The 22,865-nt window shown below is 31.0% G+C and overlaps 2 protein-coding genes across 2 annotated transcripts; both read right to left on the bottom strand.

The window, feature by feature from the left end:
- Positions 1-10,828: 10,828 nt before the first annotated feature.
- LOC124927401 (blue copper protein-like) lies at positions 10,829-11,756 on the bottom strand. The gene is made up of 2 exons (XM_047467808.1): positions 11,521-11,756; positions 10,829-11,431 (listed from the first exon to the last, which is right to left on the bottom strand). The coding sequence occupies exons 1-2, from the start codon at positions 11,684-11,686 to the stop codon at positions 11,028-11,030; spliced, it is 570 nt and encodes a 189-aa protein (XP_047323764.1). The 5' UTR covers positions 11,687-11,756; the 3' UTR covers positions 10,829-11,027.
- A 3,484-nt stretch (positions 11,757-15,240) lies between these two features.
- On the bottom strand, positions 15,241-18,333 carry LOC124927249. Its single transcript, XM_047467637.1, has 6 exons — positions 18,008-18,333; positions 17,644-17,913; positions 16,932-17,095; positions 16,746-16,857; positions 16,542-16,658; positions 15,241-15,561 (listed from the first exon to the last, which is right to left on the bottom strand). The coding sequence occupies exons 1-6, from the start codon at positions 18,197-18,199 to the stop codon at positions 15,406-15,408; spliced, it is 1,011 nt and encodes a 336-aa protein (XP_047323593.1). The 5' UTR covers positions 18,200-18,333; the 3' UTR covers positions 15,241-15,405.
- Between the last annotated feature and the right edge of the window lie 4,532 nt (positions 18,334-22,865).

Genomic DNA, 22,865 nt, shown 5'->3' with positions numbered 1-22,865 from the left:
TATTTTTAACATATTGAATATATATTTTTTCAGTTGAGCTACTTGTATAGGGTCAACCTTGAACGCCAAATACCTCAGGAACACCGATATCCGATATTGTCATGTTGGAATGACAGTAAGTTGAAGAATAGGTTGGACAAGGAGTTGGCAAAAGGAGGATTCGGATATGGAAGTGATGTTGGACGCCTTTCACTTCCACCTCCACTTCCAAACACCCAACAAATGACAAATGAGAAGATGTCTCAGCATGAAGAAGGGGAAAATGAGGGGGTGCCTCAACATGAGGAAGGGGTAGATGGGAGGTGCCTCAGCATGAGGAAAGGGCAGATGGTGGTGCCTGAGAAAGTAGCAGCGCCTTAGAAGACATCACATAATATTGTAGAGGATGAGAATGAGTTTGATCTAGGATAGGTTGTTAGTGATGCATTCATGCTCATTGCTACCTCTACATAGAATCTTTTCAAAAGCCACACAATTGTTGAAAGATGTAAGAGAGTCAGTCAAACAAAAAAATGAGACACATGGTCATTTTATGAGACCTTAATCCAAGTACTATACGATGTTATGCGCAAAGATGAAAAACTTAAGGTTGCCTTCCAAAAGTTCTTCACAGACACACCCTCTACAAAAGTCGAGAGACTCAAAGTAGTGGTATAAACACCCGAAGTGGTGGTACTAACACCCGCAGTAGAAGTTGGTGAAAAAACACTCAAAGTATTCTCTGCAAATGGTGATGTTTTTTGGTGAAGTAAAAGAAGAAAACCAAGCAAAAAAAGGGTCAGGGCTAAGGCCAAGTAAAAAAACTAAGAGGAAGATGAAATTTCCGGAGGCCCTTGAATCTCCCTATATGACAACTCGAACGAAAAAGTATTCAACTTACTTTGACAAATTCAACATAGAAGATGCAAATAGAATCATAGTGGAGTTCATTTTTTCAAATGAATCGAAATATTTCAGTAAAAGAAGGTTATTCAGGACCGAGCATACCTTCATTAGTAGATTTCATTTTCTTTCAATGAAAAGTCAATGCTATGTAAATTCTGGTATTGTCGATGCATGGGTACACCCTATCAATTTGTTGAATGTCCCAAAATCCATGAAGAGAATTTCCGTTTATACTGTCTATTATGTAAGCTGTTTTTTATATCTGATGTTCTTATTATGGTTGTTTATTATCTTTGTTTTTTAATGTGATGGTCTTATTGTGATGTTCATTTACAGCGTGCATATATGTGCCTAGATCTTTTTTTTGCTACACTGAAAGATGAAATGAGAATATTCGATATATCAACGAAAGACTTAAATAAGGTTAACCTTGTAAGTAACATGTCCAATATTTTAATATATCATTTGAATACTTAAAGACAACTCACATCTTCGAATGAGACTTTGCATATCTTCTTCCCAATTTTATGTAGTGAACACTTTTATTTGTTCTGCTTCAATATGGAAAAGAGAGAAATCCAAATAATTTACAACCTTCCATTGCCAAAAGATTTTGAATGGAAAGAAAAATATGTCACAGTTCAGCCATTGGTATTAAGCTGAACTTTCTCTAAAATTGTTTATATTTCACATGTATTTTTATAATTTTTTATTTCATTGGTAAAACAAAAAGTTGTGTTCGTGGAGTTCTTGAGAACTATTGACTAAGGATTCGCCACTTTAATAACACAATTCACGTTTAGAGTTTTGACATTCCCTTGGAAAAGACACCAAAAATATAGCCGATTACAGAATTTAATGTATGTGATATGTTCATACCTATAGAGAAAATGAAGCAAAATAGGATTCTAGTTTTAAAAAAAAATGTAAGTTATAGATTTAACATTTTAATTATTTTAGAATTCTATTTAATATTTGCTGATACTTTTTTTTAAGGCCAATGGAATGTTTGAGGCCTTAAGAATAAAATTCAGTGCAATGATCATGAGGTCACATACAAACACGGAGTTGCCGCAGCTTATGGAAAAATATCATCAAATTTTAAAAGAAGATGAAGAAAATGTGTAGATGACCATTATTATAAATAATTGTAACAATATAAATAATTTTATAAATGAGCATTTGATGAAATGTATACTGAAAAATAAGTGTTATTCTCCCAAAAATGTCCAAGTTCGGGACGTTTTCTCCCAAAAATGAAAACTTTCAGGACATAAGTTTCCGAAAGTTTACATTTTCGGGAGAAAATGTCCCAAAAATGTAAGCTTTCAAGACAATTTCTCTTGTAAGTTCCCAAAAGTTTTAATTTCGAGACGTTTTTTCAAAATTTTTAACTTTACATCTCTCTCACGCCATTGATCGCTTATAATCATTTTATTCATATTTCTTATCATAATTTCGGCCAATCACCTATGTAAATTTAGTCGCCTCGATTCCTTTTTCACCATAATTTCGACCAACCACCCACCTTTGTAACTTGTCATTCATATTTCTTATCAAATTACTCTCTACAAAAAAAAAATTCTTTAAGAATTTCAAACACTCTCTTAAAACCATTATTACTTATCAAATCTTCCTAATAGTTTCTATTCGTTCTACACTTAATTGTTTCCTCTCAATCACTCCTAGCATGTCCACTCATCCTCGCTTGATATTAACCGGCGAGGAATAGCTTCATAGATTATATGGCGGATTCCTTGGTTACGAAAACATTTGAAAGTAGCATGGATAAACTAGAAAGCTCATATGGAAGCAAGAAAAGGAAGAACAATGACTAAAATTTAATGTCTTTTGATTAATATTTTTGAAGTTTAATGTCTTGATTAATGTCTTTTGAACAATGACTAATTATTTATGTCTTGTTATTATGTTTGTTATTTTTGAACATTTTATGGTTATGTTATAATATATTGATGCCTTATATTTCGGGATATTTTTGGATGTTTTCTCCCAAATTTTCATATTTTTGGGATATTTATCCCAAACTTTCACATTTTGGAACGTTTATATCCCAAAAATTCATATTTTCGGGATAATTTTGTGCCGGATATACATATTTTCAGGACATTTCGGGAAGTTTATGTCCCAAACTTGCACATTTTTGGAACATTTATGTCCCGAACTTGCACATTTTTGGGATGTTTATGTCCTATACTATTGTTCAAATATGTTAATAATTTACCTATTTACACAAAATTAACATAATTGACATATTTACTCAATTACACAAAATTAACATAATTAACTATGTTAATAATCAAGTTACAATATGTTTACAAGTTACAAAATTTTACATAATTAACTATGTTAATAATCAAGTTACAACATATTTACAGGTTACAAAATTAACATAATTATTCTTTTGTTCCGTCAATGGTGGGATAGTAGGCATTCACGTCTATTGTCGACCCTACATGCGAAAGGTAGGATGACAAGAGAAACGTGAATGAAGTATCGGGCATACTCAAATTATGATGTTGTGGAGCTGATATTGGAGTTGGAATTGAAGTTGTAGTAGGATAAAATAAAAATAAAAAACAATTACAAAACTTTAACACCGTGGTAAATAATTAAGACAAAGAATAATACAATCAGTCAAACCTTCTTTGTGATCTCAAAGATGATTTTCTCGCAATTTTCTCAACAAAAGATTGTTTCGTTTTAGTAGGTGGTCGTCCTCGAGCTCTAAATTTGATTAGAAGAGTGCATCAAAGTTGATGGAGATACTTATGTGACTTTTTCAAAAGATACTTTAGTGCCTTTGTTCCCATGGTTATCATTCATAGACAAAAGATGTTCCTTAAAGGCTTTTATGTCGTTAAGAAAATAAGAAGATTTTTCTTTAGATTTTGTTCCAAGGTGTTGAAGATCTTGCATTGATAGGGTTAGACTGTTGTAAAGTTTTTTTTCTTCCCTAGACATATTTGAATCGTAAATGGTGGTGATAGTTTGATACCCACGATTTGTATCTTTACGCCACCGATTCTTGATATAACACATCGGTACCTCATTCAACCTCAATTATTTCAACACAATCATGATATGCCTACAAAAATGATCTTTTAACTCAAACATTCAACATTGAAATTTAATATTGCAGTCTAGTTCAATATAGTGCACTTTGTAAGAAATGTCTCTTAAATGTTCTCTATTAACCCCCAAAATGTGTTCTTCAACTTGAAATATAAAAGTTATCATTTCCTCTTCCAATACTAAGATGTCGTAGAACAACATCCCTCTAACTTGTTTTTGGACCAACGTAAATATCTATTGAGTGTAGAAGTTTTGGAATTGTCTTTCAAAGGAATAACTACTTACAATTGGTATGATAAAATTAATCGATTGAAAATTCAGTTTCTTTTCTTTCTCAATATTCCTCAACAGAGCCATATCATATTGCTCAACGAATTGTTTGAGGGATGTTTTGGACTGCACAATGTTTGAGTGAAGGGACTAGGAATAAAAAGTTGTGTTGAATGGAAAAAAAAAGCCCTCACCATCCGGAGCTTATGGAGTTGGAGTAGAAAAATGACTCCTTGTGGGTCAAATGGGTGCATACAAGATTTATAAAAAAAAGAGCAGAGTATCTGAACATGAAGCATCAATGAAAGAATGGCATGGTCATTGAAGAAGATCCTAAAAACAAGAAAAGATGAATTTCAAATGGTGCAAACCACAATTGAAAATGAAAGAGGGGTACTATTCTAGCATGATCCTTGGCTGGATAATATTCTCATTATATTCACAAAAGAAATGCAAGGAAGCAGAGTTAGAAGAGAATACATCAAGTACTTATTTTGAGACGTCTATGAAGGTAAATATGATTCACTTATGAGGCGTATTCTAGAAGGTGATAGAATCCTAAACCTAATGAGGCAGAAGAAACTCAATGAAATAAATTATTAAATATGCTAGAAAACAGAAAGCAATGAGAATTTTATTATAGGAAAGGCATGGGAAATGGTTAGAACAAGAGGACAAGAGGTAGATTGACATAATATGGTATGGTTTTTAAAGATTATTCCTCGTCAGCAATTTATTCTCTAGCTGGTATACAGGAAAAGGTTGACAACAAAAGACAGAATTCGAAAATACATAAACATTCCTAATATCAATTGTGTCCTATGTTCAGGAGTTGAAAGCATAAACCATTTATTTGGGGAATACTCTTTTGTAATACAAATCTGGAGGAGGTATGATGCAAACATGAACATCATCAACTTTCTAAGAACATGGGAAAAAATCCAAGAGTGGATGAAGAATAAACTAAAAGAAATATCATTCTATGTAAGTATGTTAAAATACTACTTTGGAGTAGTAATCTATAATATCTGGAAAGAAAGAAATTCAAGAACTCATAGTGGAAGAAGTAGAACTGCTGAAGATATTTAGGGAGATATAACTTCAGATGGAAATTCACTCATTCAATCCTGGAGAGGATCGAAAGAAATGAAGAGAATAGAAAGCTCTACCATATATGGGATATTTTGTTTGAGAAAGTCACAAGTGGAATCAAAGTAAAAATGTTATAGGCGATGATTGATTGTTATTGTTTTCTGTAATTCAATTATTGTTTCATTATCAAATCTAGAAATTATCTAGATTTGATCTTAAACTTTTGTATTTTTCCCTCTTTTGGGTTTTTTAATGAAATGAAACTAAGTTGTTTTCCAAAAAAAAAAAAAATTAATGAGTGGTTCAACATCCCCATTCCATAACCTCAACATTTAAACTTTTGTAATGTAATTTATGTATGTTCTCTCATCGAAATACATGTTATCATACCCTCCAGCTTCCAATACAAGGGATTGATATATTTTGGCCACAATTATTCCAACTTCATCATTTGTATCAAATCTTTTCATTGCATTTCCGTCTATTAATTTGTAGGATCTCATATGACGTATCTTTTCAGAGCTTAATGTATGATTGTGCTCAAGACATACACTTGTTATCACATATTCCCTTCATTCTGAATAACTACATTAATCATAGTTTTACAGTTTGTCTTAGTTGTAGGTCTATGTTAAACTTAGTTTTGGCCCTCGGTTCTTTCATACATCTCTTGGCACAACCAATGTTGAAGTATTTATGTTTACCGCTTATATTTTTAGTCCCTAACTTACTACACCGAATCTAGTTGAGTGGACATATGTTGTGTAAAAATCACGAATTTCTTCTTCGGAGGAAAATGTCATTCCAACATTGAGAATTTGACTACAAAAGGTCATTCCAAATTGGTCATTTTGAATTAAAAATAACTGTAACTAACAAATATGTCAATTTGAACAATTTACAAAATCTTCCCAAAAATTTATATTTTCAGGACGTTTTGTCCCAAATTTTCACATTTTCGGAAAGTTTTCTCCTGAATTTTCACATTTTTGGGACATTTTTTCCGAACTTTCACAACTCAAGACGTTTATATCCCAAAAATGAAAATTTTCGGGACGATTTTGTCCTGAATATGCATATTTTAGGGACATTTATATCCCAAACTTTCACATTTTTAGGACCATTTTGTCCTGAATATGCACATTTTGGGAGGTTTATGTCCCGAACTTACACATTTTCATAATGTTTATGTCCCAAACTTGAGCATTTTCGGGACATTTATGTCCCAAACTTGAGCATTTTCGGGACATTTATGTCCCGAACTTGCACATTTTCAGAATATTTTGTCCTGAATATGCACATGCTCACAAGCTCCAACCAAAATCTCCCCAAATATTTGCACCAAATCCCTACAAAAATCTCCTACATCATCAAGTTTTGTCTCGAGAAGCTAATAGAGTCCAGTTCACACAAGAGGGATTCCCACATCAAATTCTATTACATCGATACCAGACTTGCATCAACTTTTCAAAATGAAATCTTGAAAATAGGTTTCCGACAAAGAAATTGGTACCTTTCAGATTTAACGGGCGATTGGTTCAATGGTTCATATATTGCGATGTTGTCTTTGCTAGTTCAACGGGCAATTTGTTCAAATTTTAAACATTAAACATTAATAAGTTTGTTATCATACAAATAAAAGATAAAATAAAGGTTTTGTATAACTAGATCTGAAAAATATATCATGAGCTAGGGTTTTGGGTTGGGAAAAGATTTTCGCATGAGAGAGTTGAGAGAGATAAATAATTTGAAGATTATTATTTGGGATTAAATTATACCAAATAATATTTTTCTCTCTCATACTAATGTGGCAGATCACGTCAGATTTTCGTTGCCCCTATCATTCCTCTTTAGAAAATTGGATTTTATATTTTATTTATCCAATTATTTGTCTAAATTATTATAAACAATGTATTTAGGTTTTGACATTTTAATTAAATATTAAAATAAATGTTATACTCACATGATGTCAGAATTATAGAAAGGGTACATGAAAAATATCAATTAAATGAGTTAGATTTAAAAAATAAACAAGTATTTAATAAAATATTTCTTTCTTTTGTTATAAACATATTTTGATGGTTTTATATTTATTTTTTTTTAATTTTTAAAAAGTAGTTTGGGGCCTTTAAAATATTAAAACATTTGAAAAAAACAAAACAAACAGGCCTAAAGACCACTTGGACAAGACGCATAGTGGGCCGCCTATTCTTGGACATGGTTCGGAGCAGCTCGAAAACGATATGACGTGGTCTAGGATGAGGTCAACGCGGCATGTTTTGGTTTAGTTTTGAGTCTTAAACTCCAAACCAAACACATGGGAGGTTTGACACAACCATTTAGACCACATCTACAATGGTCTAGAGCCTTCATTCAACGTGTAGAAACATCATTGGAGCTTCGACGGAAAGTGAAAAAATCTAGAAAAATGAAAATTTGTGATTTAGGATTCCAATTCGAATTTCAAACTTGTAGAAAACTTCTTTAAGCTTGTTAGACCCGAAAACAACTAATTAATGTCAACTAACTCAAATCTTTCCCTAATTTTAAAACTGAAAAAGCTCGTGGAATCTTCATACGTGAGCTAGATCTCAAGAACAACAAATATTCAATGTTTTGAAATTTTGAAATCAAAATTGGATAATTTTTATTCAGGTTGATTGATGTAAATTCGGTTCGACAAAAAACTTGCAAATGATCTTAAAATTTAATTCTAACCAAGAATCCGAATAACCATGCCCTATTGAATAACACATTAACTCATATGAACTCAGATGTGTAAATTTAATTTGTGTTAATATAATGAATTACAACAAAAATGACAACTTACAGCGGGTTGAAAATCGGTCCTAGAAAGATGTCAAGGTTTTTTTTTTTTTTTGGAAAACAACTTAGTGTCATTTCATTAAGATGTCAAGGCTTTTGACTAGACTAGAATCAAGATTAGAAGTTGTATACGAAATTTTCTAAAACTAAAAAAGTTGAAGAAAATTTTTAATGGCAGATGTGTATAGAAGGTTCTTAAATGCTCTTAGTTGGGATCTTGTCTTTGTCTCTTCTCCGGAGGGTCCTATTTATAATCGGCCTAAGCCAAGCGGTTGTATATAGGAAAAAATCTATTAATGGCCTCAAGTTGCTCAGTCAAATTCTATCAACAAGACAATGAGATGAGTTAGGCTTGTAGGCGAAATGATCACACGGCTATTGTGATCATCTCAATTTTTGAACTTTCAGTCTTTGTCGAGAATTGGCGAATATAAGGATTGAATTTTTTTTCAAACAATTCAACCGTGATTATCCGTTGTCGCGAGAAAGAAGACGAAGTCAAGTCGCTCGGTTGCACCGTCCGCTTTTTGTCCGCGTTCCGTTTGGCATGGGAGATTTGTGCCTTGGGCGTTAGTCTTTCATTGGCCTTCCGTTTGGCCAGCTAGTTGGGCGCCTAGGCTTCGCGTAGCCTAGACCTTGATTGATTCGGGTCAAACGACTTTGACCATGTTTGACTTCCTCTTTTTTTCTTTTTTTATTAACTACAAAATACATAAATTAATTCATATATTCATTTTTGTCTATTTTATTTATTATTTTAGGATATTTTTCTAAAAATGAATATTTATTTTATTTTTGAACCTAACTTTAATTATTTTAAAATTATAAATATAATATTTTTTCTAATTATTTTATTTATGGTTCAAATTTTAATTTTGTTATTTTGTTTTTTTTTTTTGTATATAACAATTATCCAAAATATTTATTTTTTGTATTTATTTTAATTATTTTAAGATTATAACTATAATATTTTCTCTAAATAATTATTCAGTTTAGTTTGGAATATTGTATTTAATTATTTTGGAATTTAATGAATATAAAGGTATTGTGAAAAAAAAAATTATCCCTTATTAAGTTTATAATTTTAGAAAAATTATTTTAATAGTTCAAAATTTATTTAAAATTTTTATAAATGAGGAGAATCAATTTGTTTTAGTATGTACATCTATATTTTTATGTTGATACTTATAGATATGACTAGGGGTGTTCAATAATTGGTATGAACCGAATATCCGACCGAATTCGAATTCACCGAATTCAAATAAACTGAATTTGAATTTCATTCTCGGTTTTCGAATCGAATTTCAAACCAATTTGAATTCAAATACGGTTTTCGAATTGGTTTTCGAGTTTGGGTTTCAACTCGAAAACAAAACCGAAAACCGAATTCATTTTTTTATTATTTATTTTTCTAAACTTAGATTAAAAAAAGTTCAAAATAATCAAATTAAAATATTTTAAACTCAAGATTTAATAAAAAAAAATAAGCAACAAAAGTATCAGTGGTAGAATAGTACTCTGCCACGGTACAGATCCGGGTTCAATTCTCTGTTAGTGCAATTTATTTTGAGTTATGCTAGTTTCAAAAAATAAAAAATAAAAACGAATTCGGTTTATTCGAATTCAGTTCGGTTTAATTAAAATTTATTCGAATTCGGTTCGGTTTTCGAATTGGCTAAAAAAAATAAAAATTCAAATAAACTCGAAAATCGAACCAATAAACCCCCTAAATATGACTGACAAGAACAAATCATAATATTAAAATTAGATGAGCTTGAAAAAAATTAAAGAAAACAAATTGGGGTGTATTATAAAAATCTTGTCATATAACTAACATACAACTAAAATACTTATTATTTTCTTGAAATATTTTACAAGTTTCACGAAAAATAATGTTACAAACACATATAGTTCTTTTTTATTTTGGTGGCTACACATATTATAAGCAAAACTTCTTGACATGTTTTTAAATTGAGAAACCCATAATTTCTTCTACATAAACAAAAATCATATATATTATGCTAGTTTAAGAAGTGGTTGTTGTTTGTCAAAAATAAAAAAACAATCCAGTACCACAAACATAAATTTGAACCAAGAGGAAGATGTGTTTTTCTTGGTTTTAGGGTAAAAAAAAGTTTTTGATATTTTTCTTTAAAAACCCTATTTATAATTTTTAAAATTTTAAGTAAATAAATTCATTAAAAAATATTTCTTTTTATATCTACTCATTGCATGACATTGATACTTAAAAAACAATTTTATATTATGAAAGTGGTTGTAGTATGGACATTACTATCTTTTCAATAGATAAATATGACATATTTTGTCAAGTTCTTAAGTTAAATATAATATTTAGGTACATAAGTACCAAATTCAGAATTAAACATGATATATTCCCATAAATAAACAAACTCCATGTTATTAAATATATTTTAAAATTTTACAAGGATGGTAATTGGACAAAATTAAATAATTAACTTCCTTTTCTTTAAAGGATATTATGGTTTTTGAAAGAGAAGACCGGTACCAACTACACGTTGGCATCCACCAAACTCACTTACAGGAGACCAACTTTTTCCTCATCCCATCATTTAGTAATTTGATGTTTTAAACAATATTGTTTTTATTTAAGGTACTTTAATGGCTTGATAAATGAGAGAAATTAAATAATTAATGAAAACTGATGATCATTAATTATATTGATTACTACAAATTAACCAAACCAGTGAAAAAAACAACAATAACAATAACATGATCATGATCAATTAATAAAAACAACAAGAACAAGAAGAAGATGATCATGATCAATTAATAAACCATAATTAAGCACTGCCTCTATCCTGACACACATCTCAATTTGATTAACGGCTCAAAAGTTGAGTCCACCCAATCACCAAACCAACAACCGCACCAACAATGGGATTCGCCAACAAACTCCCTGATGAAGACGAATTAGGAACCTTAGTAGAGGGTGTGGGCGTTGTCGTCGTAGTTCCATCGTCGTCGGTTGGCGGAGCGGGGGAAGTGGTAGTTGAAGGAGGAGTTGTATTACCGGTGGATGAAGCATCATTCACGTCAACAGATAGTTTCATACCCCCACTGCAATGGCTAGAAACGCCGCAAATAAAGTAATGTGTTCCGGTCTTCTTCAGTTCGATTGTAGTGGATCCCGATCCATCGCTTGTAATTGCGTTTGCGGCCGAGCAACTACTATAATCGCTTTTCTTCACTTCATCTACCGAATGGCTACCTCCATATGTGAACACTATATATTGAGCCATGCATAAGAAAAAAATGTATATATTAATTGATTTTTATTAAGATTTGTTTGTTTTTTTCTGAAAGATAACGTACCGAGGCTGTCGCCGACATTGAAGGTTTTGTCACTAGTCCAAGTGGTGTAATCAACACCAAGACCCCATCCATTGGAGTCCCCAACAGTGTAGACTGTGGCCAAACAAGGGACAATAGAACACAAGACAAGGATCAAAATGCTTGCAAATCCACTCTTCTTACCCATGTTAATAATTTAGTTAACTTGTGGTATATGATGAATATATCTATTGGGAGAGGAGAGAAAGAAAGATGACACAAAATGAGGCTATGGGAATTGCTTATATATACTAAGGTTAGGAATTGGGATGAAGGGATCAATTATGAATTTTGGCTAGTGGGTTGCTTACCAAACCTTTCTAGAACTTTCCCTTTTTTATATTTATTCTTTATTATTTTATATTTATTTTTTTTTGTTGAACAAACAAATGCATCATGTCAAGGCCCTATCTAAGGTGGATGAATATTATTATATAGTTTTGTTTATATATTTTTTGTAATATAAGAAGTTATGCATTCATTATACTACCTTCATTACTTTCATTTTAATTTAAAACATTTTAAAGTGTGAATAATATGTATTATGAGAATAATTCAAAAGACATTATTATTAGTGAGTTGGTTTTTCACCATTAATATGTTGCATCCCATATAAAATACAAAATGTATTTTTCTGTTTATTTTTAAGTTTATCATGTGAGTCACTAAGGATGGCAATGGGTACTCTACCCGTCGGGATGTGAAGTACATATTTCCAAACTTGATTTTTATTTTATTATCTGATCTCGACCACGAACTCGGCGGTATCTCTATTTATATTCTCATCTTCGATTCGTCGGGTATCGAAAATATTAAAAACACAAATGGAAACATTAGTTATTTAGATAGTTATATTGTAGAAGTTTAATAAAAATAAATATAATAACTTTGTTATTATTACATACTTTTCAAATTCAACCAAACTAGAGAGAATGTTGAAGAAAGTTATTATTTAATTTAAAAATAAAAAATGAAAAATAAATAGAGATAAAATATTTAATTATTAAATAAATAAATATTAAAAGTTATAGGGAAGAAAAATTAAAAAGATAATGTGGTGTTCAGAGTTTTAGAAAGATTCTTCTCAGAAATGTGATAAAACAAATCCTAGAGTAGAGAAGTAAGCTATCAAAAGAAAATATATACAAGTCATATGGGGAATATAAATTGAAATGATGATGGCGTGCAAATATTATGGGGAATTTGAAAAGTTATTTGAAAAAGTTATTATGTGATATTTTGGATATCGGGTTTGGATTTCACACATTACTATTCATTCCCAAACCCGATTAGATAATCATTTTCACTCTTTATTCTTGACCACGATTTTAAATATCCGAACTCAAATGACTTTGATACTATTGTCATCCCAGAGTGACTAACATTACCTCATAATAATGACTCTTCAAATCAAGAGTGTTTTAAAAGGAAATCTAACCCATTTTTTTTTTATAATTTTTAAGTGAGATCTTTATTACTTAATATTCTAGTGAGTTCAACACATAGAACATATAAATAAAATTTATTAGATCGTTTTTATTGCTTTATTTGTATGTTGGTTCTAAAATGTCTCTTTTATTTGCTTGAAAAAATTCTTTTTAATGAGGTCATATGCAGTTTGTGGGAAAGTTTCATAAATGCTTAACTTTTTTTTTTATTAACATTTTATTTTTTATAACCATTATACATTTATACTTATATTTTCAATCTATGTAAATAAAAAGTTACACAAGATATAAGTAAAATGTAGACTAAAAATATCCATAGGAGTTGCATTGCCCATTTTAATCAAAATTCCAGTATTATTTGTTATTAATATTTGCTCCTTTAGCAGAGAAAATGTCAAATGATATTATGAGTTGTTTTGTAATGATAAGAGAGATAATGTTTCACATTTATGATAAATAAAATAAAAAAAGAAATCAAATATCTATAATCAATCAATATATATGATATACCTGTTCCATAAAGGGAGTGGATAACTTAGGTTAGACTTCATACCTAATTTATTCCTTTGATCCCCGTAAAAGTGGGTATCCCATTTTCAATTGGTCTTTTTTCTCGCTTAGACCTAGGGTTTGTTTGATTTTTTTTTGTTATTAAATTAAAACTAAATTTTTATCTCAAAACTTAACATATTACATATCTAATCAATCTATTTATCTATTAAAATTATTTTTACTTTTTTTAAATATAAACTAATTATTAAATACAAATGTAGAGAGATAAAAGATAATTTGATAAAAAAAATTAAAAACCAATTTTTTTATAATTTTATTCAAATAAGTTTTTTTTTTTTTTTAACAAAAACAAAAAAAAACACTTTCACAAACGAGCCGTTATAAAGGTTATTTGATGTGAGTTATGAACAAAAAAAACATTTTGTTAGTCTTGATTTAGATGAAAAAAATTAATATATTTATTAAAATATATCTAATTAATCAAATTATCTTTAAAAAACTGTCTCAAATATGACAAAATTTTAAAAATTTGATTCCCACTAAAAACGACATAAGTTGAAGCGAGGAATCGATGTTAAAAATAAAACCCGATAAAAAAAATAAATTCATATCTAAATACAAACCTAAAAAGTCTTTCTATTGAGAATTATTTTTAAGCAACTTATTATCCATCCAATCTAAATAACTCTAGTAATTAAGTCAAACAAGATGAATTAAAAAACAAGCAATTAATTATTCAAATAACCACCCTAGATCACAACAAGGCATTAGGAAGAAAGAGATGGCATATGGTTGTTGAAAACCTAGATCACAACAAGGCATTAGGAAGAAAGAGATGGCATATGGTTGTTGAAAAGTGATGTTTTATGGTAGATGTGAAAAGAAACAACCAACAAATATAGGTTTCAATCATTCATCAAATGAATGAAGCATGCTTGAACCAGCTCTAAAGCAATATCATATATATACTTTATCTTTCCTTTACATGATTCATTCTCTTTTCTTTTCTTTTCTTTTCTTTTCTTATATATATATATATATATATATATATATATATATATATATATATATATATATATATATATATATATATATATATTGTTTTTCTTTTTTGGTGTAAAAGCCAATCACTCCTCTATTTCCTCCATGTGTCACTTGACAAACCCAATTTAAGGGAGGTTCAACACCCAAATGTCTATCTGATTTGTCAATGAAGGTGACACTTTAACTAATTTTTATTGTGGTTTCTAATTAAACAGTCTAATTCAATTCAAGTATTTTCGAATTCAACCTAAAACCCTCTTAGTTATAAACCCTTTAATCCTAAACAAACTAACACCCCTCATTCATTACTCCAACTTCAATTCAGGTACCCTTAGTCCAAATTTTATCATCTGAGTTAATAAATAAGTTCAAAGATTAATAATATATATATGATATGGTAATCAATTAACTAAAATAAATATCAATAATTAAATATAATTTTCAACATTTCAGCAGTGAGAATCATACATAAGATTTGAATCTCTTAGTTTTGAATTAGAAGTCCCACATGAGAAAGAGGATACAACTACTACACCTTGTGGCTCTAATGACTTTTTGTCGAAATAACCTGACTTTTTGGAATCAATCCACCTTAGGTTTCAAGATCATAGAGTTTCTAGTGTCTAAAATGAGACAAGAACGATATATACATACAATTGGGAGAAGGAACAAATAAATAAAAGAGGAAACATGGAAAAGGAACATAAATTTCTCTAAACTCATTTGAGAACCCAGTTCTACAACAAGTCAGACAAATTGTAAAAAGAAAAGAGTTTGTAAGATTTATAAAATGTGAGTGATCAGTTACCTAAGGTTAGTAACTTCCTTTAATCCAAATGACTACTACAACACAGGATAGTAGTTACTTCTTGTATGATCGGAACTCAGGAGAGTCGTTCTTATACTGCAATGGTGAAAGAGTTTTCCTCGGTGAATCAACATCACAGAAATCAATCCTACCAATAGGGCTGTTAATCATCTGGGCAGTTGGGCTAGACTTCCGCTTACTTCCCTGCAACTGTTCAAAAAAAAATGCACCCTTGTTAGTCAACAACTTACATAGATATATCTCACAAGATACTACTACTACTTTCTTTTCCCTATTTACTTAATTAATTTCAAGTATGACTTTTCAATCCAAATCTTGACTGGGAAGTGGACAGAATGAGAGTAGAAACATTGATAACATTGGTAGTTCATAGAATGAGAGAATATATTGATAACATGTTTAGCATTTGAAATAATCAAATTTTCGATGTTATAATCCTGAACCTTATTTGTATGTTGTGTTTTATTGTACTTTTAGATGGATATTTGATTTTAATAAGAAAAATCAACATTTCAAAGAAAAAGTAAACAAAATCATACTATTCCTTATGCACCAATTTACATGACATCAAAGTGATCCTCATCAGTTATCCTATTGCATTCACATTATTTTATCATGCCTTAAACTCAGTTTTCCTACAAAAGAGACAAGGGCGCATCTAAACCATACAGTACTTCTGCAGCCAACAATTATGACTTGGGACATTAGGGAAATATTCAGTTTAGTAAGTTCCGAGAGCACTTCTACAGTTGACAGGAAGTTTGAGTAAACTAATAAATAGGACCTCAAGATTTATTTCTGTTCAAATTATCAGCCACTTATGACCAAATTTTGTATACAAAACATATTTTTGTTGGCTGGGAGTTTGAAAACTTTTGATAATTGAATGACTTAGGTCTTGTTTGATATGGGTTATTTCCTAATGACCCCATTTTGTTATCCTATCCAAACAAGCAGGTTTTTTTAAGGTATAATGACAAAAATGACTGTACTTTAATAATTAATAAAGTTAACAAAATGGAGGGTATTTTAGTATTTTGATTGATGTGATTGAAAAAATGATGGTCGATTGAAATAGTAGGCAAAACATATTAAAATTAACCCACATCTAACGAAGGCCTTATATAATTAAAATATAAAACTTTGAAAAAAATCGTAAACCAAATAACCTTGCCAGATGTACGTTTTTCATCAGAACCAGCTAGACTCCTTTCCTTACGAATCTGCTTCAACAACTTTTTATTTTCCTTATCCAAAACTGTGTTTTCTTCAATTATTGCATTCACCTGAACACAACATATAAAAGTAGATTGATAAATTTCAAACAGCGAAACAAACAAGAACTATGCATGAACAAGTAATTCTCTTTTAACCTCCTCTTCCGCTTTATTAAGATTGATCCTGAGGTGTTCCTTATCTTTCTCCAGAGCCTTTACTTGAGCTGCCAATGCCAGAACTTTCTGTGTTGAAGGACTCACACCAGAACTACAGAAGAATTTAATATTTTAGTGTTAATATTAGAAGAAAACACTTCCCCATTAGACTTTAGAAGACCTCACCTGTTCCACAGTTTTAATAACGTTTGGCATGCTTCTGATTCACTATTTGCTTCCAAAAACGCATGTGCAGTTGTTCCAGTTTCATCCTTGCCAACAATACTACTCATTATTGAATCCAGTGGAGATTCTTCCACTTCTGAACTATTTACATATGAGTCTACGATCTATTTAACAAAAACAGTAAAATCAATGTCAGCTTTCCATTAGACTGTTGAAGCCAAAATGTGATTTCAGTTAACAGGGTATATAACTAAATTATGCATATTTATTTGCTTCACGATTTCATCTTTAATCTACACTTTCTGTTTATCATTTCACAGTTCATTTGTATTCCTAGTTTTACTTTAAAGATGGATGAGACTCTGTTAATATATGTTAATAAATCGATATGCATTAAGATCTCAATTCATTGATCTCTCGATTCATGAACTAAAAATAAGATCGATTGATTGGGTATTTCATTATAGTTCTATTCAATAAAAATAATATGCTTAGCAACAAATGTATACATACTCCAATCAATTTAGTTCATTGTTTCTACCCATTTCATATCTAAAATCCCTTGATCAATATGCAATTTTTGTTCTAATCATCTTTCATTTCTATGTTTAGTTCATAACCTTATACTCTTAGTCCTAAACTATCCTTTAATGGGTGCAGTAACAGTTAAAATATTTGCAAATTTCAGTAATCAGTTTAATGAATAACTTACAGACTGCAAATCAGGTTGATGACGATTCTGCAACTCTTCTGATAATCTCGTTAATTGCTCCTCCAATTCATGAACACGGAGCTCAGCCTCCTTTGCCCGTTCATCGGCTTCATTTCCAAAATCCATTAGTGCTTCTCTATCGTGATCGTATAGAGAACATTCCCTCTCCAATTTCTTACATTGATTCAAAAGATTTGCACATTCCGTTGCTAGTTTATGATTTTCTCCAACAAATCTCTTCAATGCTAACGCATTCATACTTGACTCGGCCTGGTTTTTTTTATAACAAAAGTAGAAACCACCATAAACAAATACGAAAATTCGGAATCAAATAACTGGATAAAGATTGGGTATGGTTACAAACCCTAACACGCTCAACGGCTTCATCTTTCTCTTTCAATTTGAACTGCATATGCAAGTACTGACCCTGTAAGATTTTACGGGCTTCTTCGGATGATCTAAGCTTTGTCTCTAGAGTATCAGTAGAAACGGGAAGGCCAAGGACGTAATCAATTGACTCTTTAACGTAATTATCAACTTCTTGAGAAATATCCATCCTTTGATCTTCAAGACTTACAGTTCTTTACAACAATCGGATCAAAACCCAGAAACCGCCGTAAGAAAAACCCTAAAGATTTGAATCAAACTTGAAAATGATATCAAGTTCAAGCGGTCTGAGAATCAATCGAATTACGAAGAGAGAGAGAGATAGAGAGAGAAATCAGAATTGGGGAAAGCAGCTTAATGTCGGGCGGGGATTACGAAAACCCAAATTTAAAGTTTAAGCCACCCCCCATAAAATTAGTTTACATTGATTTTCTTCCTAAACTTTGGAATTTAAAGTTAATCCTGTCATCTCCAATGTTTGTTTAAAGCCTAAAATGTTTATTTAGTATTAAATTGTTATTAAAAATAAATAAATTAAATATTTTTGACAAGTAAAAGATTGATTGACGATGAAATATTAAATCTAGCTTGTTAAATTTTATAAAAAAAAAATTATCAGACATATGCCTAGGTTACTAAGTAGGTTCCGGGTCTTGTGGGCAAATAGAATAGTATAGTTATTTTTGTTTAGAAAAGTTAGGTTCGTTTTTGTAAGTGTGACTAATATTCGCGTGTTAAGTATATAGTCGGCAAATATATTTAATTATTTAACTAGACACAAAATTTATCGTCTAACGAATTCGAACCTAGACTTTGAAAAGTTGAGGATATCCACTTTTTGTTATCGTTAGGTTAAAAGAGGGATGAACATCATAGTTATTTACTCATACTCTTCAAATTATTTGAAAATACTTATTTTATTTATAATTTTGAGTCTAAATTATTTAGAATTTAATTATTTTGAGGGTGCATGATTTTTTTTAAGTAATTTTTTTAAAAAAAATATTAATATATAATAATAAAATTAAATTAATAATTTAAAATAAATAATATTGTAATATTTTGATTAATAAATTAAATAATAACTCGAATAAAATAAAATAAAATAATGTTTAATTAAGTAATTATTTAATCAAACAAACAAACCATAAATTATAGTTTTAAAAACAAATTGATAATATATTAATTTTAAGGAGTAATTTTAAATAATAAGTAAAATTAGAGATGCAAAATTAAAAAAAATTAATGTGGTTGAGATATTTCTAACTTAGTTAAATATTATATTTATTGTCTCTACAAATTGATTTGAAAATATTTATTTAATATATATATTTGATTTTAGGTCTAAGTTTTTATTGTTAAATATCAATAGAATATTTGATAATATATTACTTTTATAAAAAAAAAAATTATACAGTATTTAATCCAAATTTAGAACCAAATAACAACAATAAATTTGAATAAGAATGTATTAGCATATTCAAAATTTAATAATATATCTTAAATTAATCTTGCAGAAAATAAATTAAAATATTTTCTACTAATTCAAACTTAAAAGCATTAATTCTTTGTCACATCCAAGTTATATCATTTGAACTATGGTTAGGTTGTGTGAATGTTTATGAAAAATAATTATAAGGTGAAATCAAATATTTATAAATTTAAGGCGCCAAAATAATTAAGAGAATTAATTGTAATTTTTTTTATAAGCCTATTTCAAGATATCTAAAAATAAATAAAAACAACTAAAAGATAGTCAAATAGCTTAAATTAAATTGACTGTTGATAAATAAAACTGTTACTAGCCGTTTCACATATTGCATTAAATTTCCTGGTGACGATTCAAATTTTAAGTGAAAGTCTGAGGGGTGATTTATGGTTTCATGACGTTTCAAATTTTGTCAATTTGAAAATAGTAGCCGTTTCAAATGTGGTGGACCCACTTGAAAACCTACCTTTTGTGAAGTAATTACAAATATATTATTATTAAGGAATAAAGCAAATTCAGTGCTTTACTTTTGTTAAAATATTTTATCATTCAACTTAGAAAATAATTGATGATTATTTAAAAATAAAATTAAATATTAATTTAAAATTAATAATAACCTTTATACCAAATGAATAGTTACTATATTAAAAGAATTACTTTCAATTTAAAATTTTACAACAATATAGTATTAGATTGTAAAAGTATATTTCTAAAATATACTCAATCATAACATCATTCATTTTTTAAAATAAATGGTCTTAATAAATAAAACTAGATTGTAAATATGTTTTGAATATTGGTCTGAATGGACATAGTAAATCAACTTTTTAATCTATGTACCAATTACAATCAAATTCATGATAAGTCTAGGAGCGAAAATTTGAAAGTTACCCGGGCCAAATTGTTTTCAAAAATTCTATTCAGACTTTTGTCAAGCAAACAATCAAAATAAAACAAATTTACTGTAACTATTACACTTTAGTGACAGAAATTTATCAATAACGACAATATTTTACCGTCATTATTGTCAAATGCATTAAAAAAAAATTGGGCTACCCGGGCTATAGCCTAAGTAAGGTTGAACGTGACTCCGCCCCTGAGTCTAGATCAAATAGAAAATTGGATGAAATGACCCTAATAAAGCTCTTATTTGGGAATGAATCGACGCCCAATAAAACTTATGGAAATGACAAATTTCTCTGTGTTATGACAAAAATATTGTTAGGATCTAGGTCGCCGCTGGTGGACCGGGGGTTGGACCGGTTAGCGGTTCTCACTCGTAGGGTGGTGGTTAATCCGGTTAGAGATTAACACCGGGGTTTCAATACTACACAACCTGTCACAAACCCTTGAACCATGTTCAAGCGCGGAAGAGGTTTGCTTTCAAGTTGAAGCGGTACACTTGTATGATAGGCACGGAATCGGTTTCGGATGATGGAGATTTGAAGAATGGTGAGTCGGTTTCGGTAATCTGGAAATTCGGTATGGTTAGTATAAAGTCGGTTTGGAGCGGTATGGTTAAGTTAGTCGGTTATATAATGAAGCCGGCAGAAAGTAAATAACACAACAGATTTTATGGATGTTCGGAGATAAAACTCCTACGTCACCCTTCCTCTCGAAACCGCGAGAAGGATATTCACTAAGGAATACAAGTACAAGCCGATCGAGACTTATTTCCTGCTCGATAACACTCTTACAATTCACACCGAAATTGTAACACACACTTAGAATTTAGCACTTAGGCTTTCTTAGAATAACACAGTTTTATCACTTGTAGTAAATGCTCTCAACGCTTCACTTATCTAGTTTTATGTCGCTTAATGTCCCGCATTTACTCTTCTGCAACTGCCTCCTTTTATAGGTGAGATATGCCAACGGTCATATTTCAAAGCCTTGAATCTGATTGGCTGATCAGAGGTGCAGTGATTCAGTGTCTCAGACCTGCCGGTCGTCTCCTCAGACCTGACGGTCAATCTCAGACCTGGTATCCTGTTTCAGACCTGCCGGTCTGTAAGGCAAACCTGCTGGGTTTGTCTTTTACTCAATGTAGGCACTGTCTGTTTGGACAGTTGTCTGTACTTTGAAGATTTCCTTTCTGGCTTATCCCGAAGTAGAAGGATCCGGTAGTACTGTTTTCTGCAGCCTACAGTCTTTCCTCAGACTTGCATGGATATGGAAGTATTCAGTCTGTTCCTTTGGTATCATTCTCAACAGATACCCAAAGTGTCTTCTTGTACAGGTCGGTCACTTGACTTGGCCGAATGTCTTTTGATAGTGAAGTAAGTAACCGGACTTCTTCCGGTTATACTTGTCTTGTGGATTGATCGGCTGTTTGATGGTTCCGGTTTTGAGCTTTGGCCGATCCTTCCTTTGTTTGGTCATGCTCCGAATACTCTTGATCGGTATGGTAACTTGACCGGTTCGGTTTCTTCAGTTGGTTCTCTTATTCATCCGGTCTGGTTCCTTGTTCCTGCATGGGAAGTTTGTTTAAGTTAGGTTTATTTGAACCGGTATGAATTTATCTAACAATTTCTCCCTTTTTGATTATTTTATTTAAAATTATCAAAATCATGTAAGTTTGCAACCGTAGGCCGGTTGTTTTGTTTGGCCGGTTTTTTGAAAAAGACTTAGAGAATTTTTCGAAAAATTTTGAGGGAGGAGTTTTGGAAGAATCTCTATCTTTTATCTAACAATTTCTCCCTTTTTGATTATTTTATTTAAAATTATCAAAATCATGTAGAAATGCAAAATAAGGCCGGTATTCAAAAATAACTTTATATATTTATAGATAGCCGGAAAAGACAAAGTATAAATACTAAGACAAATAAGAAAAGGAAGGATAGTCCCTATTCCGAGTCCGTGAATTCGTAGGCGCTCTTCTTTTTCTTCGGTTGCGGTGGCGGTTGCGGTTGCCTGGTCTGTTGGGAGGGTCGTGGTCTTTTAGATCGGGACCGCAGCTGTTCTTCGACTTCGTCTTCGACTGGGTCGGTTTGCTGCGAAGTACCCGTAGCAACCGGGTCAGATATTTTATTGAGCATCTCGACTATCCGAACTTTCTTAGGAGCCGCCCTTTTTCTCTTCTTCGGTTCTGAATCAGAGGCGGCCGCCTTCTTCTTTTTCTCGTGTTCCTTTGCAAATCCCGCCAGCCTTCGTGCCTCCGTTTCTAACCGTTCGGCATCCGCTGCGGCCTGACTGGCCACTTTCTCAGCATACCCTGGATATAAGATCTCGGCCCTTCTTATTCTTTCGGCCTCTACTTCGGCTTCGGTCAGCTAAGACGATCGCGGCGCCTCTTTATCCTTGCTGGCTTCGGCGTTTAGTTCATCCTGGACCCTTTTAGCTATTA

The sequence above is a fragment of the Impatiens glandulifera genome, chromosome 2 (genome assembly GCF_907164915.1).
Source record: "Impatiens glandulifera chromosome 2, dImpGla2.1, whole genome shotgun sequence".
Taxonomy (NCBI): Eukaryota; Viridiplantae; Streptophyta; class Magnoliopsida; order Ericales; family Balsaminaceae; genus Impatiens; species Impatiens glandulifera.
This window is presented reverse-complemented; position numbering and strand designations above follow the sequence as displayed.